Here is a 26,745-nt window from a genome sequence, read left to right on the forward strand (position 1 = left end):
TCTCATTATTGATCTACAATTAAGCCAAACTGTGGGGTCATAACATCCTATTATGTCTAGTAGATTAAACTCAGTTAGGCCGTCTCTTTGTTATTGTTTCTGATGGAGTTTTAGAGCTTTCTTAATTCAGGTCAAAAATTGAGAGGCTTCTTCATAAGCATTTTAATTAACCAACTGAAGAATTCTCTTGCCCCCAGAGACTCACAGTACCAAATCCGGAGCTCAGCCCTGCTGCCCCTCTCAGACTGTTGTATTTAAGCTCAAATCATGTTTCTGTCCCTTTATTCAAGTCAAAAACACAACCATCAAACCAAACCCATTCCCTTCCCTCACCAAATGCTTTGGAAAAAAGAAGTATCTTGAAAATCTAATATTTTGACCTAAACATGTTCTTTGCTCCTCCCCAAGTAAAGATCAGCATGTCCAAGGAAAGCAACTTATATCTATGGTGGAAAATCCTCTTTGGCCCGACTTTGGGGCTGCATACTCCTCACAGTATCCCCTTCTCCAAGGCATTGGTGCAGTTGAGTCATGTGGTGTTATCTCAGGGCTGAGTAAAAGCCACGTTCTTTTGCAGGACCACTCTGTTCAGTGCACTGTCTCTCCAGGGAGATGCTCTTGGTTGAATGGCTTGGTTTCTACACAACATGCTGCTCCTCTGGTCAACAGGGATCTCCTTCCCAGTCTGTGGTGGCTCTTGCCAATGTTCACTAGACTGCAGCTTCTTGTGTTGGTACTCATGAAGCTGACTTCATGCCATTTATCATCCCAGCACATTTGCTTGAGGAGAGCACCTGCCCCCTGCAAACTGTCACTGATGATAAAAGCATGCTCCCCAAGTCCCCTGCTCCTCCACATCCTTGTCTATGTAGAGATACTGCTCTGTTCCATCTTGTGGGAGCGTGGTGCACTGTAGGCGGGGAGGACGTTGAAGAACAAGTATGGTTTTGGGAAGGGTAGCAGCTCCAAGTGGTGGGGGATGTAGGAGAGTGTGCTGGGCAGCCAAGTAGTTGTCAGCTGCCCTTGCAGTGGTGAGTAGTATCCTATGGAAGGGATGGTGGCTGCAAGCTTCCTCGGCATCAAGCTAGGAGCCTTTCAAGAGTAAAAATGAGGTCTTAGATAAATCAGTACTTACTTTTACTTATATACAATTTGCAGTCAACCTTAGTTGTTTCCTTGGTGCTCAGTAATTAGAAAAAAAAAAAAAAAGTAGAATAATAGGCTCCCTAAAACCCTGAAGTGCTGTCACTCAAGGATCAAGGCAAAATATCCTTTGTTATAGCTATGGAAACGCTACTGACAGGGAAGGAGTCTGTGTGCCAGCCTAGTCTAACTGTCCTGGTCCTAAAAATGGCAGCGGTTGAGGGCAAAAAGCACAGATCAGTCTAACAAGGCTGGACATTGTGAAGGGATACTGGCTAAAGAAACACAGCTTTGTGGTTGGAAATGTCCTGTTCCTTCCTGTTCAGGACATTGCCTGCTGTGGTAAAGATGTTTTGACCCAAAGTATGATTTAAAGGGAATGTAAATCAATGTAAAAAATTTAGTAGTAAAATAGGGTAGGACCACCCTACAAGAGAGACCTCATAGCATATTTCTGGAACATGTTTAGGAATAATACTTACTGCTACAAAAAATATATTCATTGACCACACTTGTTGGGATTTATCTGGATCATAGCACCATTTTTTATACTTTCTGATTCTCTCTCTCTCAGATAGTCCCATGTGACAAGGTGACCTGATGAAGGATACCTGTCTCCCCTCTCTGGCTTTATATATAGCCACCAGTACTCACTGTAATATCTGACTTGGGAGCAGGAATGAAATCAACTTCTGTCAGATGCTGAAGGCCACCAAAGTTGCCAAATTTTTCATGTTTCCTCCACTTGGCTCGCTGGTTCTGGAACCAGATCTGGATATAGGCAAGAAAGGACATTGAAATGAGTAGCTGTTAAAGAAGAAATTGCTCACATCCAACTAATTTTCCTGTTCATTAAGTGAGGTTCAGAGAACATTGACCTCTAGCTTAGCATCAACAGAGGCTGAACTTAAAGAAAAACATTGGGTTTGACACAGCAGCTCTTGCACTTTGCATAGCATATGGAATCTCTGCATAATTGGAACAGCCACGTTTCTCTCACAGAATCACATCTTCTAAAAATACATATTATAATATATAAATATATAAAGCAGTAAAGACTGTGTCACCAGTGGAGCTATAGTAGCAGGGTTTTTCCTGTATTTGGCTTGTATGAATTTTGAAATTCATGTAAGGATCCCAAGCAAAAGATTCAAGAAGATGCCACCTTTTGAATCACTCAGCACTCTCAGTATCTGCCATATCTTTTGCCCATGACGATGACCAGTTTTCTCAAGGCAGTTTCTTTCATCTGTCAGCTGCTTTGACCTGTCTGGCTTCTGGCCGAGGCACAAAAGTATTAGTTGTGTAGCCACAGTAGTAGAGATCTTGTTGCAATGCTGTGAAGGTTGAATTCCCTTTCCATTGTGGGACCAGCTGTCTTAGTAAGTCGTTGTTTGAATGTAAGCATTTCTTACTTGGCAAATGGTTCAAGTGAACACAAGGTGTTAGTGATCAAAACCAGATGCTGTTGGTTGTAAATATATATGCATTTTAAATTCAATAATGAACAGCTCAATTATTTCAGCATTTCTTGCCCAGGAAGTAATGCGAATGCCAAGAGACCCGTGCTATATTGCTGATAGTTAGCACTATCTGAGGTTACTGAAAGGACAGCCTTGTTTATCTGGGTTTGCATGTGTTCGAGAACTGCTTAGTCTGTATGAACTGCTCCATTCCTTTTCGACCAGGCAGAAGTTATATGGTGAAACAGTACCATGAAATGATTCCTCTTTATCACCAATAAGTGATTGAGGGTATGGGGTGTACTGAAGTCAAAAATTCAACCTTTTACGTGCTCTCTTTTATTATTATTTAATATTGGTACAGCTCTGTTTAGAACCCAAACCAACACCTTTTTGCCCAACTGGCTCTCTTACACCCCCACCCCTAGAATGATTTCTCAGTGTGCACCTTGGCTTTCCTTCATTGGGATTTAAACCTATTCCTCCAAGTTTTATCCACCGCAGATATCAACCTACTGATACTACTCTTTCTCTGCTTACTATTAACCTTCAATTTTCCACTGCTTCTGAACTAGCACAGAGACAAAACACAGCATTCTCATGTGTGCTTGTGAAAATCAGGGTCTGCTGCCTCCTTAATCTTGCCTGAGACTTCACAAAGGACTCATTTGTCCTCTCAGAAGTAGCATTAGCTAGGAGCAGGATGAGGGAGGTTGATCAGCAGGGTATTTGAGGAAACGAGGGCTAAAACAGAGTGCAGAGAGACGGTGGTGTCCTCCATGTTGTAGGAATGTCTTCCATCTGTTACTTTGTGCTCGTCCCCATATTATTCTCTTGCAAATCCATGACTAATGAGACAGAACACGCTGTACTAAAGAATCAACTTTTCCCTTATTTACCAGTCCCCTATCTTCTTACTATTTCATAACTCGATTATTAAAGATTTCACCGATTAGGCAGAACGAATTGACCTTTGTGTCAGTAAATGGTTTCTATGAGAGACCTCCTTTGAAATGTCCTCGTTTGCGATTGGACGCCTGCTGCACATTCAGCTTCTTGTGTACTAGCACATGGCGTCTTGATCTTAATCCAAGAGCAGCGTAAGACCAAGGCAAGGTCCTTGCAGTCACACGCCCTCAATGTTATTAACTCTATCAATCAAATATATAATCTAATAAAAAAAAGATGAGTTTGATGGCATCGTTTTCCATAAGCCAATGATGAAAAGCATTAGATATTTCACTCTTATTTTAATTCATCATTAACAGAGGCTCATATCAGCCTTTACATTGTTTTGCCAAAATCAATGTTTGTCTCACAGGCCAATCATTATCTGGTCATTCTGTCTACACTTTTAAGCACTGACACAATATTAGCTCTTTTCCAGGTCCCTGAAATATCTCCTGGGCTCCAGGACTGACTGAATATCAGACTGATGACCCAAGATGATTCTCAAGCAGCTTTTTAAGAGCTACTAGAAGCAAGTCACACAGATTCTGGATTTAAAAATGTCAGACTGCAGCCACTGTTCAACATTGTCCTGATGGAAAGCGTCTCATAACCATCATGTGATACTACCACCTTATCTGACATATTTCCAAGGACAGAGATCTGCCAGTTCTGCATTATCTTTGACAGTCCCGCTATGTCTACTGAGAAGCAGATCAATATAATTGTTCCCTTCCTTTTTTTTTTTAAAAAAAAATTTTGCTCTAAATGTATTTTTATTAAGTTTCTGATGTGTGATGATCCTTTACTTTTTTGACTACAGATTTGGCCTGTATCACTTTGCACTGCTTTATTCATTTTTATAACTTCCTGTTTCTCATGTTTACCCACTTAGCCTCTTTCATAGAATCACAGAATCACAAGGTTGGAAAGGACATACAAGATCATCTAGTCCAACCGTCTTCCCATTACCACTGCTACCACAAAATAACCCATATCTCGTAGCTCCTCATCCAGACGCCTCTTGAACACTGCTAGGGATGGCAACTCCACCACCTCCCTGGGCAGCCATTCCAGTGCCTGACCACTCTCTGAGAGAAAAAGTTCTTCCTTATGTCTAATCTAAATCTTGCCTGGTGCAATTTGTGGCCATTTCCTTGGGTCCTGTTCGTTGCATGGGAGAAGAGGCCAAACCCCTCATCATCACAACCTCCCTTCAGGAAGTTGTAGAGTGCAATGAGGTCTCCCCTGAGCCTCCTCTTCTCCAAACTAAACAGTCCCAGCTCCCTCAGCCGCTCCTCATAAGACTTGTGCTCCAGACCCCTCATCAGTTTCATTGCCCTCCTCTGGACACATTCCAGGTCCTCAATGTCTTTCTTGTAGTGTGGGGCCCAAAACTGAACACAGTACTCGAGGTGTGGCCTCACCAGAGCTGAGTACAGAGGGGTGATTACCTTCCTGCTCCTGTTGGCTGCACTATTTCTAATGCAGGCCAGGATGCCCTTTTGGCCACCTTTCATTTGTGTTGCGAGTAGGCACAAACAAGTACAAGGTTATTTTTCCATTTGTCCACTTAAATTGTTCTGCAAGAATCACAGATTTGTTTCTTGATTGGTTTCTCGCACGGTTATGAAATGTTTCACATGGTTACTGCAGTGATTTCTCACTTTTTTTTTTGTTAAATTCTCCGAGATGATTTGATTTATAGCTGATTTTAGCCTTGTCAAAGCTATCATTTCAAAGCACAAAAAACATACGTGAATTTTATGCACTCTTTTTTGTTCATACATAATAAATACTATCAAAATTAAAATAATCTTGTACTTAAGTTACCACTAGTTTTTAGTCCTGTGGCCAATTTTTATCAGTCAAGAAAGGGATAAATGCAGAACTTCTATGTCAGATCTCCTGTCTGCACAGGGAATTTGCTGGAATTCAGATGGGCTTTTTCTTCTTTCTTCTACATCTCAGGTTGATGTTTGCCATGATAATTCAGTTTATTTCCTTCTGTCTTTTTCTCTACAGACTATAAATTACTTTTCTTTTACATGGAAGATGGTTTTGTTCTTTCATGTGATTTGATTTTCAGGAACACTGACTAGTAGCCCAGCTCATGCTTCATGCCGTTGGAAACGTGTCATGTGTGCAAAGATATTGCTAGTGGGCACACTGCAGCTGTGCTGTTCCAATGTTCCCTGTCACCTAACTCTGAAGCAGTATCATCACAGTTAGTCCATAGTCCCAGGCATGTCACAGTCAATAAACTGCACTATGGTGAACTTTGATTGTTAGAGTGGGATATGTACACAGAAATACACTGATGACTTCAGTATTATGACAAGTACAGAAAGTATAAAAATCATCACAACCATTCTAAATAGAACACTGATTTGCAAAATCCAGTGATATGTATATTTCAATGCATCATATTTCACATACAGCAGACATATGGGGTCAATGTTGAGCTCTGCCACCAAGATGACATTACAGCTGGGGGAAGCTAGGTCAGTTTCCCTGCACTGAAATTACAGCCAGGACATTTATAGTCTGTGATATCAAATTACAAAACATTAATAAAGCACTTCCATTTGGGCAGTTATTTTCACTTTTTTGAAAACCTGTAGAAGACGGACAATGTGAATTACAATGAATTACATTGCTTATAAAAGGTTGATAAATGATCAATATAGTTTTTTTCATAAATGGCAGTACTGTTGCTATAGAGTACAACAGGTTGCTTATAACCATCTGTAGCTCCTATTTGCTATGCATTTAATATACTCAGAGCACCTGTTAACCCTTTGATTAATCCCATTTGGTTAATCCCACCTGGGTGACAAATGCTTTTTACCCTACTTGTAAAAGGAGAATAATGATACTGGCCTCTCATGTAAAGCAACAGAGAGATCACATATTTCATTAGTGTTGTCACTCAGGCATAAAGTACCTAGAACATATCCTGAGTAAAGAATTGGTGCAGTGAGTTTAGCCCTTTGGAGACAGAATGTACCTGAACTCTGGCTTCTGGTAGGTTAATCTTTGCTGCCAACTGATTGCGAATATGGACATCTGGGTAGTGAGTCACTTGGAAAATCTTCTCAAGTTCCTGAAGCTGCTCAGCTGTGAACGTTGTCCGGATTCTCCGTTTCCCTTTCCTCTCAACTGTGCAAAGAAGGAAAGCTATATTGAATTTCATAGGAAATGGCCACAGAACCACAAGAAGATTCAGAGATACAGAAATTTCTGCAAATTGCTGTGCAGCTGGGATGGCATCTTCCAACAGCTTCTAGAGATGTACATGCATTAGATGTTTGTCTCCTAACTCAACACTGAATGTGGACTTTAGCTTTCAAGAAGAAAATCAACAGTGTCTACCTGCAGCGCTAATTCCTCTGATTCACTGCCTGCCAGCGGCTACAGAAATGCATATATTTTAAGCTTAAAACCTTATGCATTTTAACCACATTATCTTTTTGTCATCTGAGTCCTTTAGTGTTGGATGAACCTTTGATCTTTGTTGCTCATCTGTCACATGCATGCAGCATTTGTTGCTAATTTGTAATCCTTTATTAACTGTTTGTGAGCAAATCCTTAATGTAAAGACAATGAATAAGTAGATCCTCCTTTTTGTCTTGGTGCTGTTCTCATACCTGTGATAAATCACCATTTTTCTTTCAGCTTATAAATTTTCCATCCCTCTTTTGCTGTCATTCTGGTGTTACTATGATTTCCCCAAGCTCTGAGGTGTAGCACCCTCAGAAGAGTGGTTTGAATATTCAAGGTCATCTGTAGCTATTTGCTAAATAAAACAGAAGTCCATATTTTCCTTGGACTTAAAATGAATTTCTCCCTACTCGGGAGGCCATGAATCTTGTTAGGCAGTGAGGGGATAATGAATGAATGTGGAAACCTTTGTCCATAGATAAACTGTGTCAAGCCTGGCCTGCTTCCTCTCCCTGCACCAAGGCCCTTGTTCTCAGACTATTTCTTTAGGATATTTGTCTAAGTCTTTGCAAAGTTGCTGAGATCTACTGCAAAGTCTGCAGCTATTCCTTATGCTCTTTTGCTCTGTTTGCATGAACATGTTCATTCTTGCCTTAAAAGTTGTCTCTGAGTTATTGTGGAAAGGGATTGACTCTTTGTGAGATTGAGCCAGGAGCTTTTTAGATAACTGTAACCTTTGTAAGCAGAAAAGAACTGTTGGAGCTTATGACAGTTACCTTACAATCAACATCTCCATCTTCCCTGCACCCCAGAGCACTAGTAACTTCTTTTCCATGTCACCTTGTCACTGGACATCTCCAGCAATTTCTTGACCCATAACATTCTTTGCTGATGCCACACCAGCTCAAGCCACTTTACACTACAGCCAGTGTTGGAGTGATTCATGGTTGGAGAACATTAGAATAGCCAGCTTCAGAAACCTGTTGCACACTAACTAGATCAAATCTGCTGAGAAATTACATATTTAAATGAGTTTTCAGACTGCTCCAGTATGACCTCACAAACAGGCTTTCCCCTCCCCTCAGCACTTCTACAGTATTTTAAAAATGCCCTCCCACACGAGGGTGTTTTATTTAGATCATGAACTATGTATGCCACTTGGTGTAAGTTAGAATAAAGACTGGATTGGTCTTAAATGATGCTGAAGGATTGATGTCTTGTATAGAGGGTGAGAAAGAAAGTAAGCTGTAAAGCAACTGACATGCAGAACATGGAGTTCAGCCTCATCCTATGTCTGGAATCCTCTCTGATGCACAAATGGAGAATGTTCCAGCTGACATTGAATGAGCAGTGCAAAAAGCCATGCCCCAAGTGTTGAGAGTCACAGTTATTTTCTTCTTCTGACCTTGTAAAACTGCAGCTTGATAGAAGAATAAAAATTGAAATCTGGTAGTGCCTATAATGAACTTGTTACTCAACAACCTGAAGTAATTGGCAATGATGCAATGTTGCTGAAGAAAACCCCCTTTTGGAATAATCGCTTTTGGCTATCCATGGTCTGATGACAACTACCAGTGCATACGATGTAACTAGATGCTTGCATTTCTTAATGGAAACAGTTTCCCAGAGACCGTTAGCTAGCTCCCTCAATAAGAAATACAGTCTTTTCCTCTTTAGCATTAACGTAAACTATTCCTAGCTGGGGCTAAATCAATGAAAAAGGTACCTAAACACCTCAGACAATATAAATCAGGCTCTACCCCAAACAGAATATGACAGTTTCCATTCTGTCATGGAAATTTTATTGTGACTCTGTTGACACAGAATATAAGGAATAAAAAATTCCGCCCATTGATCCAGATCAAGGAAGATGCCTACAATGCAATATTTGGAAACCATAAGTAAATAAGATCCATTGTGAATATTTCCTCCTTTTAAATGTTTCAGATACTTTGATAAGGAGACCATTCATACAAGAATAACTGAGAAGAGTCATTTATCATAAACGCTGTCAATACTCCCATATCTCAGGAACAACCTAATAATGCTCATGTCCAACAGAGTTAAATCCATATCATTAGACTTTTCACTGGCCTATCAAAGTACTACTCATTAGACAGAAGACCTGGCCTCAGCCCCAAGGGAAAAATGTCATTCAAACTGAATCTTGCTGACACCACCAGGGAAAAGATTTGAAATGAGAAGTATTTTTTGTATATATGGTGAAGATTGCAATGGGCATCCTCTTCTAGAAGCTCTGATTACAAAGTTGCATTGACTCGAACCTTCCCAAAAGGTGGCTGTGAGAAAAGGAGGATTTATTGCTGTATGAATTAAAAAGGGCAATATAAACTATCAGTACTGAGAATATGAATTTCGAGACATTATGTCCTTGGGGATAAGATAATACTAAATTAGTCCACAGTGTTTCTCGTGTGAAAGATTTTCACCTCACACCACTCTGTGGGCATCGCCTTCCATATCTTCCTGGGAGATACTGCAGACAGGTAAGATTGAGTACCAAGGTGATATTTTGTCAAGTACATTATGTTCTGTCATACAGTAATGAATCTCTCTGCTACATTTTTATCTTTACAATATACGGTATTATATTTCTATAGCACAGGGCAATTCACATAGTGGGTCCAGAAAACAAGAGATTTTTGCCCTGACTTTGTAATGGTCTCAGAAATTTGAGGTCTTCTTGAAATGTCCTGCGTGTCTCACTGAAAACTGATTTGAGCTCCTGCCTTTTGCTGGAGGGAGAGATTGTTCTCCATACCTGGACGAAGCAGCCTACCTCCAACATGGGGGAGCAAGTGATCCAAGCTGAAGTGTAACCACCTCCTTTTTCATATGGTCCCAACTGCACATAAACTTCTGGAATACTAGAAGAGTTTATCTCCTGCCAGGCTTTGTATAACATGTCAGTCTATGTAACTTCTAGCAGATAGAAAGCCTTCAGGAAAAACAAACAAATGCGACTACCTCCCAGAAGATTTCAGAATTAGCAAAGAAAAAGACCCATGTGTTTTTAGTTCAGGTTTTTGGTTTTTTTTTTAAGTCTTATTTCAGTGAACTACAACATAATTTGATAACTATACAGAGAAACTTTCTACATTTTAAAATCTAAGATCTCAAATATCTGAGAAAATAGTTTGTTTTTTTTTTTTTTTTTTTTTTTAAGTGTTCCATCACAATACAGCAAATAATTATTTAATCCAGTATAAACTCTTCTGTCTCATATGTTGACCAGACCCTATGGAATAAGAATGGCTGAAGTGGCCCATGATGAGAATTAAGTGATTGGTCAAGGATCATCTGGATCTGATCCCATCACAGTGGGCACCATATAAACAGCAATCAGTAGTTCTTATCCGTAAACACCATACAGATGAAATAAAAAATGAAGGCAAAATTTTAGTCCCCAGACCAGAGAATATTACTTGAGATAGAAAGGAATGTTTTACATTATCAGACTTTGCCAGCTGTAGGATTCTCCATAGACAGTATGTTGGTACACACTGTAGACAAAGATGATGATGTGGATATCTGTCCTGGGCTGTCAGCTTAAGAATTTTTGGGTGCTGGCCGTTCAGCTGGTGCAGAGTTTATTGATCAATCAACCTAAGCTAACGCCTAGGAAAATCATCTGTAACAAGCAAAACAATACTATTTCTACAGGGATGGGATATGGAAGACTCAGTAGTGAAGATCATGAATCTAGAAGGAGCAGCAAAGTCTACAGAGACTATAAAGGGTCTACAGAGAATATATGAAAATAAGAAGACAAAGGATGTGCATAGGTGGTGTATATGTGAGAAGAAACATTGTGAGAATTGAACATCTTACATTAGCTGAAAGCCTGATAGATTGCCTTGAACCATTCAATATTTTAAACTGTGATATAGAGGGGACAGGGAACGGATCTGCCAGATTGTCCATCCAACTGACAGCTAAGATGTGTTCAGGTCTGGACAGTGCAGTTTAAAAGAGAATAAGTTCATGAGTTTGGAGTGTCTCCAATCAGTATTTTTTGTATGAAAATGACCCAGGTGATAGGCAAAAGAAACACCTTGTCTCTCACCTTTTCCACATTTTTCCTTCTTGAAAGGGCACGTTGAACTGTTTTTCAGACAAGACTGTTACATAAGGGAAAGATCTACACAGTGCTCAGAAGTGCCACTTCTATTGAAACCTGATTTTTTCAAAGTTTGCTCTCATCAGATTAAACAAAATAAAATAACAGGAGGTCAAGTATTAGGACAGTAGAGACTGAAGGACAGGCTTTGATTTCAAGTGGAAATGAAATTAAATTGCTAACAATAGAGACTCCTGTGAACTAATTAGGACTTTTGCCAGTAGGAAGTGCATATTCCTCTATAAGTAATCAGTCATTCTATTTTTGATTAAAAACAAAAACAAAAAGACAACAAACAAAAAAATCCATGAAAAACATAAAAAAAATCTGGGCTTGTATGTTAACATTTTCCCTTGCAAGATGAAACTTTCTATGACTGTAGCTTTGATACTTCTCTTTGCCTTGGGACCTTGGCTTAGAGATCCCATAGCAAACAACAGCATTCAGAATTACTATCTAATAAAGAATGTGGGTGGAAGATATAGGACTAGAAAGTGTTGGAAGTCTAACATTGGCTTTGCAAACATGGCTTTAGAGTCTCTGGGGAAATAAGACTTTGTCTGAGTTTCCTGAGCTATTTTCTATGTAAAAGCTGGGATATTCAAGTGTGCTTTTATGCTCTGTGAAAGTCATTTACAGGTTAGTTGACTGCTGAAACCAAGCCTGAAAAAAACAGGCAGCTAGATATGTCAGCATTTGCAGATGCTTAAAAATACAGCTGTCTATACATTGCCTTACTGTTGACATTGGAAGAACCAGATGCTCCATGCTGATAAAACAGTATAGCTTCTTTAAATTCAGTAACAGGCACATTTGTCCTCTGCAGATCTGGCTTTATTACTAGGTCAGACTTAGAGAAAGTTGAAACACTTGAGCTTTGTTGAAATGCTGATTTTTCTTAAAGGCATGCTGTTAAAGGATAAGATCAATCGGTAGAAACTGCAGCAAGGAAAATTTTGATTAGATAATAGAAAAAAAAATATTTGCACCATAATGTAGTGCGATCTGGGGATATAGTCATGGAGAGAGTCTTAAGTCTCTATCCTTGGAGATATTCTAAACCTGACTTGACAAAGGCCTGTGCAATCTGACCTAAGTTGGTCCTGCTTAAAGTTGGGGTTGAACAACTTGGTTTCCACAGGTCATTGTGAAATTTGGTCATCAAATATCCACCTCTATCACTCCTTTCCTAAAAAGCAAGGCAATTTAAGGCTTTATACTACTCATAGCTGAAGGAGTTTAATTTTCAATTGCCTGTTTACATCATTGTAGCTTAGCTTAGTGTATAATGGCTTGTTTTCACCACCCACTGTAACACAGCTGCAAGGTGTTAAAGCTATGAGCAAATAAATACTGAAGATTAGTGCTTGTACCTAAGTTTGCTAAGTAAAAGCTGTGCATCTGCACCAATACTGTACTCTGGCAAATCCATTCTGATCTGTGGTTCGTAGCAGACAAATAGACTACAGTTTATTTTGCTGTGCCTCACCTGCATACCTGAACCAGCTAAACAAATGTTACCTGGGAAGACCTCTGCAATGGTGCAGTTGCAACTCCCATTTGCACTTAGCTTGTTAGCAGGCTAATACTGTATCAAGCCTACTTGATCTCATTACTCGGGGCATTTGCTGGAGAGATAAGGAACAAAAATCCCAAAGAAGGGCTACCAGTCAGTGCCGACACATCTGTGTTTTGAAGTATGTAATCTAGGTAGGTGAAAACTGGTGGAATCAGTTTATCTTGCTGCAATCCTCTGTCATTTCCGGACAGACCCTCCATCAAGGTACGTGATAACCAGCTTCAAAGATTTTGCTGCTGCTTTGACAAGACGAGAGAAAGCAGTTACATATGCAAGTAGTGACTTCAGCTTCATATCCTCAGAAATATGTTTTTCTCTGTGTAACAAAAATGTCTGTATCCCTTGTTTCTCAGAAAGAGCCTTGACGAAGAGCTTCATTGTATCTTATTGAGTTCTGTTTTTCCCCTTCAACCTCTTTGAAAGAAGAATGCTCTCTCTTCTTTTTAATTCAGTCAATTACAGATATTTGAACCTCCCAGCTGGTTCCTTCCAGTAACTTTTTTGAGCACTGTTCTCCTGTGGTGACACTCCATTCATGGTGGTCAAGCCAACAGCAAAGCAATTGCAACTCTAAAAAGGAGTTACTACAGCATGCTGATGGCATCAGGACAAAACATGCTCGTCTGGGTATTGAGATATGCCCATGGCAGTCCTTCTCCTTGCTGATGAGGTGTTTCAAGGCTTTCAAAAGGGCTTGTGCTGTACTACATAGGTGGGAACGTGGCACTGTAGCTAATCTTTATTAAAGTGGTTTTGTAGCCACTTTCAAGATGGACTGGCACAGCCAGTGAGACAGATCCTAATTGTATGTATACGCTGTGTTCTGGATAGAGCCTCCTGCCAGTGAAATGCAGCATTAAGCACCCAGCTGCTGGGCACTGAGGCGTGGCAGAATTCAAGGTATAGCAGCAGGACTGGAGCATTTAAAGGCTTGACTTCCCCCTGTTCGGTCTGCAATTCCCTGACAAAGAGCTGCGCTCACTCTACTGCAGATGCAGTGCTTAATCACCTGACAGCAAGGCTGAAATGCAGAGAGGCGCAGGCTCTGGGCAGTGCAAACAGGAATGCTAAGAATGCTAGGCCAGCAGTGGCTGCAGGATTTTCTCAGTCTCATTTTTAGAGGAGTTGGCGGGGAGATAGAACAACAGAATCATTAAGGCTGGAAAAGACCTCTAAGATCATCTAGTCCACCTATCACTGATATTGCTCTCAAATGACACACATCAAACCATGCACATGGATAGTTTGTTGTCAAGGATGATACTCACCATCAGCCTGAGTCCCTTCCAACTTAAACCCATCCCATCCACCAGCAAAGAGATGACGGTTAAGTATGGCACAGTAATTTAGCAATAGTTCTCACTGTTGCATACAGGTTCCCCACTGCTCTCCCCATATTCTCTGGTTATGGACGTTTGTCATAGCCCAGCTCTCCCATGGAGAAAAACAAGCTTATGGCAGGTTGCACCGACAGCCTGTTTTCTGCTTTATTTCTGCTCTTTGTGATTACTTGTATCTGTGCAAACGTTGAGACATCAATCAGCACACTTGTTTACATCCCTGCCTCAGCGTCTGTGCTCCCTCCAGGAAAGCATATTTCCATCATTATTTTAGTACAGTGTTCTCTGTTTCTAATTTCACCATCAAGCATTTGCTCATACAGTAGGTAAAAGGCTTGCCATCAATATTAAAGAACAGTAATTAAAAGCATCAGATTGTACGGGTGTAAAGAAAAGCTCTCAGACAATTTGGGAGAAGCCAATAAGTACTTGTAAGACCTTTGAAGTAAATTTATCAAGATGTGCCATCAACTTTACAAGTGGCCACGTTACACAGATTTGACTTGCAGGAACAAATTAACCTCTACCTGCTGTGTAATGTGCCCTTTGGATCTGAAATTCCCAGAAAAGAAGGAGCTGCTGGAAGAAAGCACTGAATGCAAATGTTTGCTTTAACTGAAAAAACAAAACAAAACCCAAAAAAACTAATGCAAGTAGATATTATGATAGTCTTCAATGTTTCTCAATGCATATAAGAATTCCATCCCTCAGAGACACAGGATAGCAGGGACTATTCACACTGACAAACAGAAGCCTGGTAAGACAGCCAGTGGCAGCAAAATTATATATACAGGCATTTATTTTTTTCTTCTGTTTTTCCTTTTCATTTCAAATTGCTTTATTTAGTTGTTCAGGACAATGGGATACTTCTGCCCTTTTTCTCAGTCCTGTTGGCATATTCTAGGCAGCAGATATTTATCTGGAATTGTGATTATACAGTGTTTCAGTGTCTTTGGGGAGTTCTATAAATGCGTTAAGTCAGCATGTTGGGGAAAGGACTGTTCTGTGAGTGATAAAATATGCCATTTCACAGAAGTACATGGATTTGACCATATCGTCTGCAAATGAACAGAACAAATGAATTTATGGCTTCAGAGAAAACAAACACCAAGCTAAAGATGCCTGGCATAAATGCAAAAGGGACATGGCTCATGGCTGAAATTTTTTCAGGACTGGGATAATCTCCATATTTTCCATTGTCTTTATGATAATTGCCTCCAGAACTTGTCAATATGCTTCAGGATCAAATATATTATCATTAAAATTAATCTGTAAGAGTAATAAAAAGATTCTTGTGTTCTCAATCAGCAATGAGCAGAGGGTTTCTGCTATAGAAATACTTGAATGACTTTTACTCACTGTGGCAGGATCCTCAACAGTGAAAAACAGCGATGTGAGCTGCACGAAATAACACTGTCTAGTTGTTCCATGCCCTGAATTCCCCAGTTCCTGCTGAAATTAGGAGCCAGGTCCATTTGTGGAAGCCTGATCTACCTTGTGCTTGAACTATTGCCCAGAGAAGAAGTCCCAGAAGACTGGGCACCTGCCAGCATATTAAGGTGATGCTATTATCTGTCTTCTCTGAAGCACTGACTGTTCCCTGGCTGGAGCAGAGCACTGGAATCATTACCCATGCTTAACAACTAATGAAATAATTGCATTTCTGGGAACACTCACCCACTGCATTTGGTTGTAAAAAGTTACAGGAGACACACATACACAAATATATATAGCCAGACTAAGCCTAAGTGAAATGCACTGCAGAAGAATTGCCCACAAGAGCCTGAACCAAGCTGGGATCCTGCAGCAGGAGCTGGCATAGGTGAAATGTTAAGTCATAAGTGTCTCACACATGGCAGAGAGGAGGAACAAAAAAGAAAGTGGGTGCTCAGTATTTAACTTGGGTGTTGACATGGTTTTGGTGCTATGATGCTGACTGATGGCCTCAAGAGTTTGCTCTGCTTGTTCCTAAGTTCTGAAGACACCAGCAGTGATGGTGGCTGCATATAGCAAAATGACAGCCATCTATAACCACAGCTCCAAAGTAAAGCCTCTCTCAGTCTGGTCTTTTTCTAAATTGGGTCGTGCCAGTGCTGCTTGTGAGATCTGGGTTTTATGAAAAGGTTCTGCTGAACTTTTCATGCAGTTTGCCACAGGTGAAAGCATTCAAGTGCTGAATGAAATCTTCCACATTCAAATGGAGGCTCAGCAAAATTAAATGGCACTGCATGCGTATCTCTAACATATGAGGGCTCTTCTTCTTCTCTCTCTTTTTTTTTTTTTTTGCTTACAACACAGCCTCTGAGTTCAGAGTGCAAGAAGTACTTTGTGATAAGGGCATAGATTTCTATTGGGTTTAAATGACACTGCATTTCTAACCCATTTAGTTGCAGAAGCCATCTTGTGGGAAAAGTAAGTTTTTAGGAACACTACAGTGTTACAGACTTGTTTGGAAATATACTCCAAATCCAAACTCAAGGGTCACTGTTGGAGTGCACCTGCCATCTCAAAGCATCTGCTCATGAATTGTGTATTGTCATAGTCTCCTCCTCATCTTTCTCCTTCTATCTGCAGAAGCACCAAACAAAACACATCTCTCCCTCCTCTGAAGTGATTTTATTGCACGCTTGATTCTGCTCCCTGACATCTGCACAAATGTATCTGCTCAGCCAGAGCCATGTGTATTTTCTCACAAATTGTGTAGATATTTTATATAGATAGAGAGGTGAGAGACTTGTCCTCCATGTCAGAAGGCTCTCCTGCTGGTGATGCTGATGTTGTTCTTTGACACCACAAAGATGTCTTTTTAGCGGGCTCTGTACTTGGCACTCATGAGCTGCACCTCAAGTGCAGTGTTCAGTTTTGGGCCCCTCACTGCAAGAAAGACATGGAGGCCCTGGTGTGTGTCCAGAGAAAGGCAGCAGAGCTGTGAGGGGTCTGGAGCACAAGTCTGATGGGGAGCAGTTTAGGGAACTGGGGTTGTTCAGTATGGAGGAGGCTCAGGGGAGACCTCATCGCTCACTACAATGACCTGAAAAGAGGTGGAGTGAGGTGGAAGTTGGCCTCTTCTCCCAGGTAACAGCGATAGAACAAGAGGTAATGGCCTCAGGTTGCTCCAAGTGAGGCTTTGGTTGGGTATTATGAAAAATTTCTTCTCCAAAAGAGTGATGCTGCAGTGGCACAGGCTGTCCAGGGAGGAGGTGGAGTCGCCATCCCTGGAGGTGTTCCAGAGCTGTGTGGATGTGACACTGAGGGATGTGGATTGTGGGCATGGTGGGGATGGGTTGATGGTTGGACTAGGCGATATTAGAGATCTTTTCTAACTTTAATGATTCTATGATTCTATGAGTGCTTTCAGATTCCATGTAACCAGCCTATAGCTACTGTGAAAGCACACCTGGAGCACATAGTCACTATCACAGAATCACAGAATCACAGAATCACTAGATATGGTAAGAGAAGTTTAAGTGCTATTAGCTGTAACTGTAAGGACTGCTGCTGGGGATGATGCCAGCCTACCTCTCCTGGAGGCACTGCTGCTGACCACATCTAGAAAAGGTGATTCCAGCTGTAGCTGAGGCAGGAGAAAAAGAGCTGCCAGCTCTTTTCCATCAGCAGAGAGTGGAGGATGGAGATCGGAGCTTATGATGCTGGAAAGGATTCTAAACCCAGGCCTCCAGCTCTCTGTTAAGAATGACACAGTGTGTGAACAGGATCCGAAACATCATTGTTTGTGCACTGTGGGGAAAATGCCAATCCAGTGCTTTTGGTTCCTCCCTCTCCTTCAGCCAGTTTCTATCAAAGACTCAGCAACTGCGGGAACCAGTAGCCTAGAAAATGGCACATCATTAAAGCTCTGCTTGGTTTCAAAACCCCACTGCCTCCAGGGAACAGAGGGATTTTGTTTAAAATGCCTTTAAAATACAAGTTGTCATTGAAGGGGTCAGCTCAAACCAGTTCAGTTTTATACAGGTAATTACATGCTTTATTCCCGCTTTGCTTATCAGGTGGGTATTGACCACTGTGCCAGTCAATGAAGCTAAATGCTGAGCTGAGACACTTGCCTACCTCCTCTGCCACCCTGGGAAAATGCTTTCCCCATGGCTGGGGACTCCCTCCTTCACAAAATACTCTCCTTTTCAACACTCATAGGCAGCTCTGTATGCCAGAGACATGCATCCCTGACCCCTCCTTGAGGATGTAACATGGGATTTTGCCTTCATGTCATTGACTGCCTGCAACTTATAAGAAGAAAGTCGGCTAAAATATTCACTCATCTTACAGCGCTTCTCTCTGCATTAAGACAGACCATCTCATGGAGAAGGAGGAGGTGACAGCAGTTACTCACAAGACAAACCATGTGGGAAAGAAAGATCTTGCTACTGCTACTAAGAGGCTGTTTTCTGACGTGTAGTATTATTGTCCACATTAACCTTTCTGGAAACTCAACAAATTTAAAATAGCACTTGTCACATCCTACATGCCAGAGCTATTGCAGATTGCCTGTTTGCTTGTGTCTGTGCTGCTGACCTGTTCACCACCTGTGCTATGGGTCCAGGGTGTGTGCAGTGCATCAAGCTGATTCGGCATGTTCGACAGCCTTGCTCATCATGTTGTGCAATATCCATTTCCTGCTAGCTCTGTTGATTGCCACCCAAAGTAGGAGAGCAATAAACCCCCCAAAGAGTCCCTGTCATTAAAACTGATAGGATTGACAAGCCTGAGCTACAGCTTAGCTCAGAGGGTAAGCCTCCGAGTTTTTGTTGGTTGGACTGAAGAATCACATACACAATCACAGAGAATCATAGGGGTTGAAAGGGACCTCTAGAGGTCATAGATGATCTAAAGATCAAGTCCAAATCCCTGCTAAAGCAGGTTTCCTACAGTAGGTCAAGCAGGAAAGTGTCCAGACAGGTTTTGAATATCTCCAGAGAAGGAGACTCCACAAAATGCCTGGGCAGCCTGTTCCAGTGCTCTGTCACCCTCAAAGTAAATATGTTCTTGTCTGTATGGGACTTGCTGTGTTCCAGTTTGCACTCATTGGCACTTGTTCTATTGCTGCATACCACTGATATGAGTCTGGCCCCATTAACTTGAATCCCACACATTAGATATTTATAAGCAGTGATTATATCCCTCCTCAGTCTTCTCTTCCCAGATTAAAAAGTTCCAGAGTTTTCCTCATAAGGGAGGTGCTCCAGAGCCCCATCATCTTGGTGGCACTCCACTGGGAACTCTCTAGATATTCCCTGTCTTTCTTGAACTGGGGAGCCCAGAACTGGACACAGCACTCCAGATGTGGCCTCAGCAGGGCAGAGCAGAAGGGGAGGATCACCTCCCTTGACCCACTGGCCATGCTTTTGGTAATGCACCCTATATACCATTGGCCTTCTAGGCCATAAAGGTACAGTGCTGGCTCGTGGCAAATCTGTTACCCATCAGCAAACCCAGGTCCTTCTTCTTAGATCTTTTTTCCATCAGGTCCCCTAAATTGTACTGGTGAATCACACCTGTGACTCAGGCAGGAGCTTAGAGTAGAAATATTCGTGATATCTGTTGTTAACTATCGACATGTGAGATAACAGCTATCATTTTGAATACTCTAGGAAAAAGTTTTGGTCTGGAGGCACTCACCATGAAGTGGATGGTCCACTGGGAAATCACACAGTTGATCTTCTTCTTCCTCATGTTTTCTTTTGCCTTCCAGGTGTTCATGTCCTATGTCCTCACCCAGGAAGGAAGCTGGGCTGTCAGTAGCTCTCCTGCAGTGAGCTGCTTGCACTTTCTTTGCTCTGGCCATGGGGGTAGCACACATGGCAGGGAGAAGTATTTTATCTGAAGGGAAGTCATTCTCTAATTGATTCCTGTTGCTGAAATCTGCGAAGGACACAGTACAACAATGCTTTGAGAAAGCAAATGTAATTAGGTGCACTCCCCTGTATGGGTGAAAGAAAGAAACATGGGTCTGGTCTAGCTACTTTACCATTCCAACTAGATCATAGCTAAAATGAACATACTCTGTGTTTTGCATCATTGTTAGGATGACCCTAAGGTTGCCAGGGTGTGATCCTGGTAAATTCATCCCCTAGAATCTAATCTTTTCCCTGCTTTCTTCCACCTTAACACTCTAGATGATCCCTGTGAAAGATGTTCAAAATATGAGTGTAGCAATAAGGAGATGCAGCCAAATGATCAAGAAAGATCATTCTCCATGCCAGAAACCAAGTCATCAGCTGCCTTTTCTGAAGCACACAGAAATGCAGTAAATGTGGAGCTGCTCTAGAAATCTGTCAGCAAGGTTGCCATAGAATTTCCTGGATGCCAAATGCTTTTAGAGCTCCGATCCTTTAACACCTGTAGGTATATCTATTGTATAGGAAGATGGGCCATATAGCAAGCTAAAGGTCAGTGTCTTTCTGGTTTAGGACCTTTTGTCCTTTTCTATACCTCTGACCAGCTTGCTACTCAGATTTAGGTATCACCTTACTCTAATGGTAGCCTTTGCCCAGGCTGAGTCAACATTTCCCATCTACCTTTGTGACGTGACACTGGTGCATAGTGCATTACAAACATTCAGTGGAAGTTGAGGCTAATATCAAGGCTCAGGCTTGACTCTCTGGAGACAAGATAATTGGGTTTCTGCTGTTTTAATGGGCAAACCTAGATTTTGATCTTATTTTCCCCCTTGTCTGGACTTCTTTGCTTGTAAGGGCAGAGTAAGAGGCAACGCATAAATTCAGTAAACTTTGTGAAATTTAAGTTCCATGGTTAACTCTGGACCAAAGATAATGTTCCAGCACAGATCTGTCAGTTATTAATACCAAAGAACATTAAAATATTAGCATAATAATGGATTGAGGAGTCACTCACATCTAGACTCTGGGAATTGCAGCACATTGAGTTATACCATTCTCCCCACTCGTATTCATACAGCAGTAGGTATGGGCCCAAATAAGCTGTGCTGGCAGAAACTCAACTTTTAATACCTATTTCATTTCTGATTCAGGATATAGCTTTGGCAAATCATCTAACTTTGTAGAGTTGACAAAGTTTGATTTTCTGAACAAATAGCAAGTTCTATTTCTAACCAGCCTTGAAGCAATGATAATTATAACATCTGGAGATGAAGTGACCAATTCTGTCCTCAGTAAAAACCTACACAAGAGGAACTGTACAGAGAGATGATGCTGACATGAAGAAAATACAGTCACAGGAGCTCTGGAAATTAGCCAAAACTTCTTTTCAGTGATGAATGATTATTCAGCTGTTATCTTTTCAAACTATTTCAGATCTCCAGGGAATTTCCAGGAAAGCACAACTGTGTATGCCCAGTCATGCTTACCTTAAAAATGTGGTATGAGGTCCACGTCTGTTTTTGGGGCATGTCGTGCAAAATGCAACTCCTTTAAGTCCTTTAGGATTAAATCATTTTGAGTTTTCTGATTAGAAAACAGATGATGTTTTGAGCGACATTCATGGGATAAGGGAGAAGAATAGATCTGGAGATGGACACTGGTATGAGTCTGGAATTAGATAATTTGCTCAAAAACTTTGATGATGTCAGTGTTAGTGTATATTCCTAGGATTTCTATCTCAATCCTCCATAACTAAATATAGGACTAGTTGTACTCTATTGCCAGATGGGATGCTATAAAGACGAAAATGTTGCAAAACTGACAGCACTTTCATCCTACAGTAATGAAGAATTCAAGGGTGTCTGAGCAAGGTGCTTTCAGAGACAGCCATTAAGCCTTCCTAAGAATGACACTGGCATTTTCCAAATAATGATTTTTTTTTTCCAAGTCTTTATCTTCCATACACAACTTTTCCTGCTCAGAGTATTCCCCTGAGATACTCACATACCCTAGTGATGGACATAACTCACATATGAAGACATATAGAACAATTATAGATTGACAAAGAGAAACCAAGGAGGGAATGGGAGACTGTCCTAAGCAGATGTGTCTGCATGAACTGGTAGAAAGGAGTGGAAATATCTGCTTTTTTTTGAGATCAGAAAAGCAAATTATAGTGGTATAAACCTCATGGAGAGGTTGGAAAAATGCAGGGAACTTTCTGGAGCAGAAGACTGAAAGTGGATGACACTGAGTTTAAGGCACAGATCTGAGAGTTAAGAGTCCCAGAATCTAGTCCTACTCTTCCTATTGCAACTTTCTGTGGTACTTGTTCACCTGAACGAGCAAGGGCTCTAGCAAGTCGTAACTCTTAAAGTCAGACAGTATTTTTCAATGTGTATTCATTGGCTTTGACTCAGCCTAAAATGACCTTTTTGGTTTGACTTTCAACTATGTAGGAAAGGATGGAAAACTTCAGGCAAGCACATAAGGTTTGGTTTTGGAAACAGGAGGTTATTTCCAATACTGTAAGTCCTATTTAAGCCTCTTTGTGTAATCGCTGGAGAGAAACTGACCTGTTGAAGGCCTCAGGCATTTTAGGGTCCTACTAAGATGGTGAACAGGGACCAATCTGTCACTGAGAACTGCAAGCAGCTTTTTTTGTGTGCTGTTTTTCTCTTGCTTCTATATCTTTTTTTAGGTAGATGAGTTTTTCTTGTGAAAGGTGGGGTGAATTGTTGATATTGGCCAGATGGTATCTATTCAGTTATATGCCTTCATCTTCTGTTTACTCTTTCGCAACAAATCTGGGTGGAGTGTTGCTATGGGTGAAGTAAATATTCACCATATTGACACTTCTGTGTGAAGCGGCAGTTGAATTCATATTAATTTGCATATCCTTAACACAACAGGGCACAATGCCGACAAAATAACATAATTACTGTATCTATTACTGCTTTTACTATTAATTTCCCAGGTGTAGTGTACTTATCCCAAGTTCTCCTTGCCTTGACAAAAGACCTCCTGTTGGTGGAACGTCACTGACAGAAACTGGGGGAGTAATGAACAATTATTTCAGATATACTTTCAAGCACGTTAAAATCAGGTTCCCAGGGATTTCAGAAGAGGGGCCAATTCACTTAACAGATGAGTGACTCGTTTAGCAGACTGGCCCTTTTTCTAAAACACACCTGCTAGTCCACCCTGATTAAAATGAAAGATTTGACATTAGGAAGGAGACCGGTACTTGCTGTTTATTTGTGCCCCTTGCAAAGGCCGTGGTTACTCTTCCCAGGCAGTGCAAAAAAAAATTAGAGGGGAGAAACAAGCTGAATACTAAAATGTCTTCTTGTTCACCATTCCTTTTGTAACTTTGTATGAGTCTCTCAAAAATCAAAACATTCAGTAGACTTCAGGTAAATAACTGCAGTTCCAGGATGTCTTGTAGTTATGTCTGTGTAGTAATCACACAAATGTCTAATGCTGCAAACAGGCTTGTTGGAAGACTACACTCCTCATTCCAAATCACACTGAAGATACCTTTAAAAAAATCTGTGAACTTAGGAATAAATCCCAGAAATCTTCTTAGATGTGATCAGCTCCTGCCCCAGCTTTCCATGAGTTGCTGTCACTGTACATTGCATTCTTTTTATCGTATAACAACTTAAATTAGAACTAACTTCTTATGGGCATCTAGTCCTGTGCTCTGAGTTGCCTTGGAAAAGGACTTCAGGGTAAGCTATGACATTCTGAATCTCCTGGTTCCACAATCTTCTCAATGCTTGAAGCCTAGATTTAGGATTTTTAAGACCAGTATGACATTGGTCTCCAGACTGCCTGGATCAGTAGGCTGGCTGGACAATTGTTTTTAGCGTGGGTATCTACTTCATGGGAGATATGGGTATGTGTATGAGCCATTTCTTATTCTTATAAATCATAGCTTGGCTCAGATACATAACATATGGGAGGTGGGAAATCTACAGTAAGATATGACTCAGCCCTGACCTTAGTACTTCCTTCTTTGCTGCTGCTGAGCTGTTCTGAGAGAGCAGCTGGATTTGTATCCTATCGTGGAATTTCCAACAAGTTCATTTCCCTCATTTCATTTCCCTGACCTTGGCCAAATTATATACGGCTAAATATTTACATAATTTATTTAGTGCCAGTGTTAAATGGCATGAAGTTGGATGGCTTTGATGAAACACAGCAATTATCCCAAGATGTAGATCATACGGTGTTACAGTTTTGAAATAAATCCTAACTGCAAAAATTGGCAATTCTGGGAAAGTAAAGAGCAATAAGCTAAAGTATCTCTTTGGTGTTAGTAAGAAATCAACAGTGAAAATCTTCATTTTCATTCTATTTTTTAAGTTCTTTGATCAATTGCAAAAACAATGTAGAACAACATTTTGGAATTTCTGTACAGCTTTCCTATGTTTTCTCAGTTTTAGAGACAGGCAGGTGAATATTCATGCATACATGCCTCTTTCATTAGTCAACATTTTACACTGCCTTAGGTAAATTAATTCAGTCTTACTTTTTAGCAGAAAATAGAAGGGTCACTGTATTCTCTTGGTAAGCTAGTCTCTGACTGGATGATGATGTAAAGTCAAAGGCAAAGCCATGCTGTTATGCCTGCATCACTTTCAAAGTGGAAAAGTGACTGTACTCTCAGGTGGAGCAGATTAGGATCAGACTGTACTGCCGGTACAGTAATGCAATTCCCAGAACCCGCCATGTTCTGCATGTTTTGTCAGTTCTTGAACTTGGAGTGGCACACTTTCTTTCCCGTCCAGATCAGAATTCCATTTGGACATAAAAAGAGCTGAAACTATGTGAATAAGCAATGGTTACTTGAACCATCAGGTCTTCAGAAAAAGACTCTCTTACTACTAGTTCACCCAGTGTTCAGGGGAATGGGGTAGTGATCCATGAAGAATTTTTCTGTGTTACAAAAAATAAACTGTATCATTAAGCTTTGTTGAAAGCAGTTAAGCAAAAAGTGAATGAAAATCTTCCATCGAAACTCCTGATAATTTTTTCAGTTAAGTAAAGATGCCTGAATACATAAAACACCCCTGTTTCATGGAAAGTGTAGATTAAAAAAGAATAGTAAATACTAGATCCAGAAAGTGCTGGTCATTCATCTTTGTTAAGGAAAAAAGGAGACAGTTTCAGAAGGGATACAAGTTCACTCATGGCCGAATTAACTTAACTGAGGAAACTGAAGTCAAAAAGGCTAACGCACTGCTGCTTTGCTATGGTCGAAGTCATGCTAGTTATCTGCTGGTTGGTTTTATTCAGTACATGAAAATGCCTAGCGTCCTTGACAATAAGCAAAAATGATTAAACACAGATGATTTTTCTTTTCTTGTTCCAGTGAGTTCCAGGAGTTCCAAAACTCCTTAGCGACCAATACCCTTTTTCCAGACCATTTCTCCTGCCTGAGGATGAGTGGTCAGATTTATCAGAAAATGATACCAATATGAGATTTGACTATCACTTCAGACCACAGTCAGCTCTTCATATAAATGAAGCTCAATCATCTTCATTAAGTTGCAGCAGTTTTAGGGCAGCTTCCTGAGTTTCAGTCTGTCTTTCCTCGTGACAAGCAACAATGATTTTTTTTTTTTTAATTAATAGTAGAACCATTGCTTTTTAAAGGGAAATGTACAGGATGTTCTATTTGTTTTCAATAAGGACACCTCACTGTTACTGAAAAGAGCTATCTGCAATGACTGTTCAAGCTGCATAACCATTTCTCCACTGATATTGGTTTGTACAAAATCCCTTCAAAGACTGACACCAAAGCCCAATCTGCTGTGAGGCTAGAAGGACATTAATTTTTAAAGATAATTTCTGTAATGTAATGAATGATTTGTGCCTGACCATGGAAATCCCAAATTCCCAAAGAATTTAAGAATAAAAATTCTATCTAACCAAACCAGGTAGTTAAACAAAACAAAAAGCTATTTTTCATTATGTGAACTTGTACTTACCAAAGGCCCATGGTGATTCTGCTTTTAGAGCTGGAGATCTCCCAGCATAGTTATTCCTGCTCCTGGTTTCATTGCTGGTAGTACTGGCAGAAGGTTTCTTTAAGATCTCCTCAATGGAAAAGGACAGGCTGGGCTTCCTCTGGCTGGCACATTCACAGGGGTCCATCATCTTCCTACCAGAGCAGCCCGAGGGTAGAGAGTCTCCTCCTGCTTGCCCTGCTCTCGATGAGCCCCAAGAAACATGCAGCTGGGAAGGTGTGCACCTCTCCCTTTTTCTGCCTAGCCAACCTGCAGGAGCGTAGGAAGGAGAAACAGAGGCAACCCCGTAGTGAGCACACGTGCCTGCTCCTCTCTGCTGGCCAGCTTGGGATCTAGAGCTGTGCTAGCATGCCTAGGAAAGCCAGCATCAGAAGCTGGAGGTGAAAAGTCTCACCAACCCCACCCACTTCCAAACAGCCCCACGTCGGAGCAGATTTACAGAGCTCTGAGCAATTGCATTGCCATCCCTGGAGGAGGTGTAGTTCTCACAGACCCAGGTGAAAAAAGCCCTTGAAGAATTGCTTCATGTTGGTAAATCCTGTTCCTGGGGCAATTATCTTCCTTTTCTAGTTTCAGGCTGCAATCTTTGACAACTTGTTTGATTTTGTGCTATCATGAACTTAAGAAAATAGTTGGCAGGACAAATACTTGTCCTTCATGCTGTTTACTAGCAAAGGAGACACTTGGTAAACTTCTCTGACATACAAGGAGGTGTCACACATGGAAACTTCCCTTACCAGCACTTCCCAGGTTATCCTTCAGCTCTCCCCCACAGCCACCAGCTTTGGTTCAAA

The 26,745-nt window shown here is 40.9% G+C and overlaps 1 protein-coding gene across 1 annotated transcript; it reads right to left on the reverse strand.

Moving 5' to 3' along the window:
• Positions 1-208: 208 nt before the first annotated feature.
• On the reverse strand, positions 209-26,170 carry ISX (intestine specific homeobox). The gene is made up of 5 exons (XM_031599999.2): positions 25,913-26,170; positions 19,693-19,935; positions 6,565-6,716; positions 1,798-1,914; positions 209-1,092 (listed from the first exon to the last, which is right to left on the reverse strand). Exons 1-5 carry the CDS (start codon positions 26,079-26,081, stop codon positions 865-867), a joined length of 909 nt encoding a protein of 302 aa, XP_031455859.1. The 5' UTR covers positions 26,082-26,170; the 3' UTR covers positions 209-864.
• Positions 26,171-26,745: the final 575 nt, after the last annotated feature.

This window comes from Phasianus colchicus, chromosome 1, assembly GCF_987193195.1.
Source record: "Phasianus colchicus chromosome 1, bPhaCol1.hap1.1, whole genome shotgun sequence".
Classification (NCBI taxonomy): Eukaryota; Metazoa; Chordata; class Aves; order Galliformes; family Phasianidae; genus Phasianus; species Phasianus colchicus.

What these genes read in the sequence shown, in the direction of transcription:
- ISX (XM_031599999.2), bottom strand. Translation starts at nt 26,081, where the DNA reads ATGATGGACCCCTGTGAATGTGCCAGCCAGAGGAAGCCCAGCCTGTCC. An exon ending in AGTGGACCATCCACTTCATG is followed by an intron (nt 6,717 to 19,692) that starts GTGAGTGCCTCC and finishes TTCTTTGCACAG; the next exon opens with TTGAGAGGAAAGGGAAACGG. An exon ending in CTCCCAAGTCAGATATTACA is followed by an intron (nt 1,093 to 1,797) that starts GTGAGTACTGGT and finishes TACTCTTGAAAG; the next exon opens with GCTCCTAGCTTGATGCCGAG.